The sequence below is a fragment of the Protopterus annectens genome, chromosome 7.part0 (assembly GCF_019279795.1).
Source record: "Protopterus annectens isolate FY-2018-M chromosome 7.part0, PAN1.0, whole genome shotgun sequence".
In the NCBI taxonomy this organism is placed as follows: Eukaryota; Metazoa; Chordata; order Ceratodontiformes; family Protopteridae; genus Protopterus; species Protopterus annectens.
In genome coordinates this window covers 1,755,590,384-1,755,599,118 of record NC_056739.1, presented here as the reverse complement: position 1 = coordinate 1,755,599,118, position 8,735 = coordinate 1,755,590,384, and the positions used below count along the sequence as shown (strand labels likewise).

The window sequence follows — 8,735 nt, the reverse complement described above, 5'->3', positions numbered from 1 at the left end:
TTAATCTTTACTTGAATGTTAGGAATGTTAGAGGAGATTTTAAAATCTTAAATTTTGTTTCTTTCACATGAGGAAGCCTTAGATGAATAAAACAGAAATATTCCGTATTGTGTTTATGTGATCACAGGAATGCATTTTCTGTTGTAGCATCAGTAAGCTTAGGTTTAAGAACTATTGCTTTCATTTCATGCTCCTGTTAATGCATTGCAAAGCAAAAAAAAAAGCAATATGCTGTTGCTTAACACAATAAAGATTTCCAGTATGCCCAATCTAAACGACAAACCATATTTAATTTATGGCTACAGGCTTTATTTTATTCTGTAGGAACACTCTGCTCCCATATTCAGATTGGAAAAAAAAAATCTGAATATAAAATATGCAGTGTACATGAAGTGAAACAGTACAATTCAAAAGGGGGGATAAAATAATATTTTATGTCAGAATGTTTTAAGTAAATTCCAGTCTTTGAAAGTTTACATGTCCATAATTTATTCTTTGGCAACATCAATTAGAAAACATATTTATAAAATCTTCGTTATTTACATCTACAAGGTGCTTGCATTTTTAGGATCCTGCACATATCTATGCACTCTTGAACCACAGTAGGACATCTTCCTTGTTATCTTCTACCCATTTTATATTAGTTGCAGTTCTCTCAAGAGCTTGTTCTAGAGCACGTGTTCCAGATCCAAAACCTATATGTTCATTGTCCTTTTTAAACTGCTCCAGCTAAAAAAGGAGGAAAACAAAGAAGCTCAAATTTCTTATTTCATTAATGAAACAGAGTAAATGTAGAAGGGCGTATTCAACTAATACAATCCAATTCTTACCTGCATTAGCTCAAATTTGGTTGAAAATCTTCTTGTCACTCTTTCTATAAGATTAGAGAAAGAAAAAGACCCCCCTCCATACCTAAGGATAGAAAAAAAGGTTAGTTGACATAGGTACAGTTGGTTGTTGGGAGTTACAAAAACACACCAAGTCAGATTCATAAAATTAATTTCTTGATGTTTGCCAGGTTCCAGGTTTTACATGAATCTGTACCACCTAGATGCTGTTGTAACAGTTATAACCAATGGCTAATTTTAAAATTTTGGGCCACATCAGGAAAATACCGGTCTGGGACCCATTAGCAGTAATTGTACTGCCACAACACACGGAGGCTAGCAAATAAGCACTACATCCACAGTCACCCTTTATCAATTTTCCCAATACCTTTACTCTTTTCCATTGCCTTCTGTTACCATTGCATGTTTCTCTCATGTCCAATAACTCCATCCTTCCCTAATCCCAGTAAATAAATATCTCCTTAACTTTAGGTTGCTGTCATACATCCAGGCTTCTACATCAAATAGCATACAAACGCTTTGCAGTTCAGGAGCACTTTTATTACAGAATGTTCTACCATATTAAGGTTGCCAATACCAGAGAAATACATTCGCACTTCTGTCACTCTAATCCTGTTTGCTACTGGTCATATTCACCTAGATAATGCAGCAGTCTGCTGATGCTAACATTCACATACTTTGTCACCCAGTTCCAACTGGTTTGCCAATTACAGCCAGCAATTATTCATTGAAACAGGCACATGTAATTTAAGCAACAGTATAACAAGCTGTTGCATGATATTCTGCTCTCATTTAAATGCATGTTCAATATAATTAAACATATTATTATGTAAGACATATTGACAACATTTACAAACTACAAATACATTACCTGAACAAAATGTAACATATTAGTACCAACATTAGTCAAAATGGTACAGAAAATATTACAGAAAGAGCAAGACAAGGTGGAAACATTTCTAAAGACTTAAATATATAAATATATTTATAAATACGACCTGTTCAATAAAATCCATCTGCAAACAACAATGTAATAGATCGCTGTATGGTTTACCTGAGTTTTACCGCAACCTATGACCATACTTATTGACACAGCCAGTGATGTTTCTGAGAGGATCTGATGGTACAATGCTTAATTGCTACACTGTAATTTAGATATTAGGATGGGAGGCTTACATTATATTCTGTTGAAACATCTCAATGTTACCATTGTATACACTACATGCTTACATATGAGACAGGAAGGAATCAGCACTGTGTCTAAACACTAGAGAATCTAATTGCATTACAGATGAAACAAAATGGCAAACAGAAAGTTAAGGTGCTGACTGCATATTATTAGACCTCATTGATAAATACCAAACAGCAAGATAACGTATATGGCTGCCTTACAAATAATCTCATCTATTTAGTGGTCCAGGATCATATCCTGCATTGACAAATGCTGTGCTTTTGCCTTTACTTTTGTCTTTGATTTCAACTCCAAAGGTGACACCAATTGTGAAATTCTGAAGAATATTTCTATCCAGTGAGACAACTCACCTACTACGAATATACCTACTAATGGTACTAATCAGGACACCAACTGCCACACATGGAGTATATAATTGTAAGTACTAATGAGATAATTACAGGAAGCTGCCTGTCATGTATGTTGATTTTGATAAAAGACCTCATGGAGGTTAGTCATATTTCCACTGCTGTGTCAGTGGTGCAACAGGTGACACACTCAACTTTGGTGCTGGAAGACCAGAAGGCTATGGGTTCTATTCCCACTCCAGGTGACTGGATTTCTAACCTTGCAGTGCAGCATTAGGGGTCCTGCACTTCTGAGTTTACTGTCCTTTGAATGTATTAGTAAAGTGAGGTCCCATCTGCTTGAGCTGGTGGTAGCTCAGGTGGATATAAAAGATCCCTTGATACCTATCAAAAAGAGCAGGGAATGTTCACGAAGGCCTGGTCAAAATTCCCCTAGAATGAAATACTATCTCAGATCTTCCATGAAAAGGCCACTAGCTCAGTGGGACTAACATGGTCAACACAGAATAATTACATAAATGTCTCTGCTGACAAACCTATAACATTGTGGACTAAGCAGACAAGCATATTTGTAGAAGTAGGTTTGTTTTCAAGAGTGTACGTGTTTGTAAATACAAAAGTGAAATTCATAGTAACAAAATTCTCCAACTGCAGTCACCAGGAATCCTCTTCCTGGGGAATTAGTAGAAATCTGGTAGCTTTACTTCTAGGGATATGAATTATCCCTCACTGAACATGGATTAGCCAAAACAGCCAGGAAAGATACAGAGTACTACATTCCTGCATGTAGCTGGGGAAGAAGACCATGCAACATACAAGGTATCAGAATCTTGAAGCACACATGATAGCAATAACAGTTGTATTGATATTTGACCTCTATCAATGAGTATTTATTAGAACTGTAAGGTGATAACTTCATTTTTAAAGGCTCAAGCCACACCCACTGGGAGTTAAAGGTACACACTCAAAAGAGCTGTACTGGAGGGAATGAGTTAACCTTTTGTTTCTTAAGGTGAAGAAAAACAAAATACAAGCAGTTCATGAGATGCTCAGGGATTATTGTCATCTTATAAAGTATTTGCTGTTCATTTTCCCTTTGCCGTCTAAAACAGCACAAGGTCTTACACTGACAATAAATTATTATACCATTCCACCAAAGAATACAACCAAATATTGTGAATTTGGAGATGCGCATGATTTATAAAAGTCAGTATAGTTTGGGGTATTAGAAATTACAATTAAACAAGGGGGATTATGTTAACAGAAACAAATTAATTAAAAGCTGTGGATGTGTGCAGCTCACATGAAATGACAAAGTACACAGAAAACGTAACTTGCAGCCACAAAAATACTGCAGCACACACAGAGAGAGTCTCCACGTGAAAAATAAAATATGTCAGCAAACAAACACTGTGAGACTCTCCACGGAACAAACGTAGGTACAAAGTCAAGATCAAAAACCTGGACCACCGCTTCAGAATAAAATAGAATAAAACAATTTATTGGAAACGAAATGCAGAGTAGATAAGCGCTTTCGCGTACTGCTACGTACGCTTCATCAGATCTACATAACAATGAAAACCCTCTGCTTAAATACAACCATCATCACAAATCTAATTAATCAATAAATCAATAAACCTATTATTAGGTTTTACCTAACTACTATTAATTAATTCAATTTAAAGATCTACAACAATAAAAAAATTCTTAATGTGCAAGAAGCGCAAAGCATGTTCACCCAAAGGTATAGCTTATTCACATTAATAGATTACAGTACATAGAGTTTAGTGCTTTTCTTGGCTATCCAAACATATGTATATATATATGCACAATCAATACATTTGGATGTGAGCTTAAGCCTTCAAGCAGGTAAGCTTGTCTCCACATTATTCAGGAAAGACTGTTGGAGAAACACACTCCTAAGTTTTGACAACATGCATCCCAGGCATGTTTTCCCTGGGATTGTTAGGAGCCAGTTTATCAGGGTAGATAGAATGTGCAAAGATGAAGCCACCAGGTTGGAACAGATTGATCTTATGGAATAATTATTTGTAGAAAGAGGATATGATAGGAAAATGGTTAAGAATATAAGATCAGAGGTTTTCCATTTACCCCAGGAGCATCAATCTTTGAATGAAGGGACATTAAAAATCATTCAACCAAATGTTATAGTTAAAGACAGAGTTAGGCTAACTATTACATACACTAATGATTTTGTTGCTATAAGGAATATTATCCTGAACAACTGGAAAATATTAACAATTGATCAAAGCACTTTAAAACTAGTAGGCACTAGACCAAGTTTTGCTTACCGCAATCATAAAAACTTGAAGAGATTGTTATGTGATCGTATTAATTTTGAAGTTCAGACAGATGCTAATAGAATTGAGGCCTTGGGTACCTATCCATGCACTCACTGTAGCATGTGTAAGTACATTAGCAAAGATCAAGTATTTACTCATGCTGTACTTGATTATGTATTTACACCTAGGTTACATGCTACCTGTGAAACTCATAACTTGGTATATCTTGCTACTTGTGACATGTGTCCTGCATTTTATGTAGGGCTAACTAAGAGACAGTTGAAAAAAAGGGTTTACAACCATTTGTATGATATTCAGCATCAGAAGGACCAGAATGCTTTGGCTAAACATATCATTATGTTCCATACACATACGTTTAGTTTCAGGGTTCTTCAAATTGTACCTCTGAAAGCCAGAGGAGGGGATCATATGAACCACTTAGAGCAGGTGGAGTTGGAGTGGATTTTTAAATTAAGAGCACATATACCACCTGGCCTTAATTTATATGTCTCGCTTAAACCTATATTGAAATCTAGGAAGTAGGCATTTCTGCTTAAGTTTTGTATATTGGACAGCAGCGTTGTTGCGCTTTTCCTATGTTTTATATATTTACACACTTATGTCTATAGTACAAGCATAATACATAATGTATAATAACTGAGAAATACATTCACCTATATATTTTTATCATCCATTATGCATGTTGATTAATATGTTAATACTTTTATATTTTTCTTTACATTTACATATTTTATTTTTGGTCTACATTTAGTTGGGTGTAGAATTGATAGGTTTTTGTGTTTTATAGTATTCATTGCCATTGATTTTATGGTCTTAAACTAATGCATGCTTAGATATGCTTTATCTGTTTGAATTACCTGTTCATCCATTTATTAGTAGGTATTTCATTTTTATGTAATTCAAATCATGATGTTTTGTTTATAGTTATTTCAGAACATTATGCATATATGTCTTAATCATTATATTTCTGTATATCAGCATGCATTACGTGCATTTTTTAGCTGTTTTGGTCATTTTATTTCATTTTATTTTATTTTATTTTTCTGCTGTTTGCATACAAATGTATTGATTGTGCATATATATATATATATGTTTGGATAGCCAAGAAAGGCACTAAACTCTATGTACTGTAATTTATTAATGTGAATAAGCTATACCTTTGGGTTAACATGCTTTGAGCTTCTTGCACATTAAGAAGTTTTTTATTGTTGTATATCTTTAAATTGAATTAATTAATAGTAGTTAGGTAAAACCTAATAATAGGTTTATTGATTTATTGATTAATTAGATTTGTGATGATGGTTGTATTTAAGCAGAGGGTTTTCATTGTTATGTAGATCTGATGAAGCGTACGTAGCAGTACGCAAAAGCGCTTATCTACTCTGCATTTCGTTTCCAATAAATTGTTTTATTCCATTTTATTCTGAAGCGGTGGTCCAGGTTTTTGATCTTGACTTTGTACCTACGTTTGTTCCGTGGAGAGTCTCACAGTGTTTGTTTGCTGAGAAAACATAACTTATTACATGGCTGCATCTAATGTAAAATAAGAGTCAAATAAAAAAATGAATATAACCTTTTTGACTCCACCTCAAGCAGTTTAAAACCTGCTGCATGACATAGTGTTAATATATGATCAAATAAAACTTGCCATCCCTCATATCATGTAGTTTACAATCTGTATGCGATTAAGGTTTGTACATTAGCTACAGAAATGTGTTCACTAATACCTGGTGGGTATTCAGCCCGTAAGGAATTAATTTCTATAGTTAGCATGCTAGCTATAACAAAATACTTTAAATGTAGTAAATGACAGTATGAGATGAATATATCATATTTAGCATAGAATTAATTTTAAATTACCAGTGTAATAAAATGCATGGAATCTCATTGAAAATAATATGTACACACACAAACACACACACACACACATATATATATATATATATATATATATATATATATATATATATATATATATATATAAAACTATTTAAGTTTATGTCAACATTCACATTTAGCATTTGCAATATGAGGAAAATGCTAATGCTGGCTAAACACTACTCATGCACTGAGAAACAGCCACAGTGCAGGCAAAAACAAAAATGAAAAAAAAAATAATCAAAAACAATATTGTTTTTGTATGGGGGCAAGCCCAACTATATAAATTCTGAGATCACCCAAAAGTTAAAGGGAATATTTCCAAACCACAAGAACGGAGTGATCTAGTACACCTGTTGCGATCTAGCACACCTGTTGACCATCTGTTTAGTCAACCAAAAGTGGATGATTCAACAAATGTCATCCAAACACACTTTTGACCTAACCATCTGCACTTATATATATATATATATATATATATATATATATACATATATAAAAATACTGAATGCTCATACGAGCGAATAAAGAAGACAGTCATTTTAGATTCAATCTAAAATTATCAAAAACTGCAAAAAAGTAAAATAATTTTTCTTTGCAATAGGGTAAGGCCCCTTGCTCACTTCCATATCCCCTGTTGATTATTTATGCCCACTCCAACATTACACAACAACAGATAAAGGGAACATTTCCTGACCAAGCTGCACTGTAATCTCACGCAAAAGGCTGCCGGCAAAAACTCAATTGAAAAGGACTTTCTCTCATATGAGTGTTGGCTCTCATTCACAGCGTCAAAAAGCATTTACTCATATGAGTGTTCACTGTTCTGACCTTCATCCCTATATGTATGTATACATATATGGGTGTAATTCAAGTGTTTGAACTATCAAACATTTGAATACTTGAACTGCTGGCTAAGAGTCTGAAATGTTACTTTTTGATTGTTGAATGTATGTGGTCCATTATCTTCTTGTGATTTTCCTATTGCACTCTTACTTTTCCTTTTTCTTTCCTCTCATGACATATGCTGCCAACTCATTAACATTCCTCTTCCTTAAATTTCTCTATTATACCTCAGACTGTTTAAATTCAAAGTATTATAAACGCTGCATGATAAAATTCTCCCAGATGCCCCTTCCAGTTATGACGATCTACATCCACAATCCCACTCTAGCATGTCTGCAGTTTGCAGCCTTCCAATTTGGCATCAACATCCTCTTCTTCATAGGTGGAAAGAATGGACTGATATGGAACCCAAAGTAGTCATAAATGGGTTGTAGGACTGCTGGCTAGTCTAGGGGTGCTTGGCTGTCACGTCCAAGAGAATGAGCAGGCCAGTTTGGGTAAATGTAGTATTGGGCAGGTTTGGATCAGATATGAAAAATAAAGAAATTGGAAGGCCTGGCAATCAAAATTTATTGTATGAAGCTCTCAACAAAGAATTACAAGTCTCATTTTCCTTGCTGCTTCATTCTCTGAAGTATTGTGAATATAACTAACTCATTCTATGATTAACATTTGTTTAAATTTGTGCATTAAACTTTTGCCTGCATGTTTTCTACTCTATAATTCTAGACTGAAAACAACATAAATTGCTCTGTTCTATTTTTATGAACGCTTACTTTATATGTTTCTCCCATACTGAGCCTGAAGTTATGAGCTGTTACATAACATGTTTCTTTTGGGCTGAGCCCAAAACTAATCCAATTGCAGCAATGTTCTCCTCAAGTAAACAAATACATAAATACGGGAAGCTGCATAAATTGTGTTACTCTTTATTTTAGGATTTTTAGTCTCATAAAAGAACTCATAGAGGGTAGTCTGACATCATCAGGGTCTCTTTGTTATTTACTATCCTAATAATTTCAAATACATCACACTAGCCGACTAAGAGACATGATAATATTATTGGTATTATCAGAGATGAGGTGACAAAATGTCACCTTCATGTTCTGCGCTTATCGCTAAGTACAGTTTAAGGCAGAAACATTCACTTCTCTGAAATTACAAATTGGCTTCCTTACTAAATGTTTGGCCATTGCTATAGATCAGTAACTGCCTCTAAACCTGGATTCCTACTTTTCATTATGAGAAAGAGACCTGAATTAAAGAAGTTTGTTTCTCCCTTCCCTAACCATCTTCTGAC

At 34.4% G+C, this 8,735-nt stretch overlaps 1 protein-coding gene across 3 annotated transcripts in view; it reads right to left on the bottom strand.

Moving 5' to 3' along the window:
• Nucleotides 1-287: 287 nt before the first annotated feature.
• The window catches only part of LOC122807225 (alanyl aminopeptidase, membrane), a 1,192,582-nt gene continuing 1,184,134 nt past the window's right edge, over nt 288-8,735 (bottom strand). For all 3 annotated transcript variants that reach the window (XM_044078301.1, XM_044078300.1, XM_044078302.1), the window contains 2 exons: nt 831-912; nt 288-729 (listed from right to left, as the gene is read on the bottom strand). In XM_044078301.1, coding sequence (XP_043934236.1) covers nt 583-729; nt 831-912 — 229 coding nt within the window. In that variant the 3' untranslated portion in view covers nt 288-582. The remainder of the gene's footprint in view (nt 730-830; nt 913-8,735) is intronic.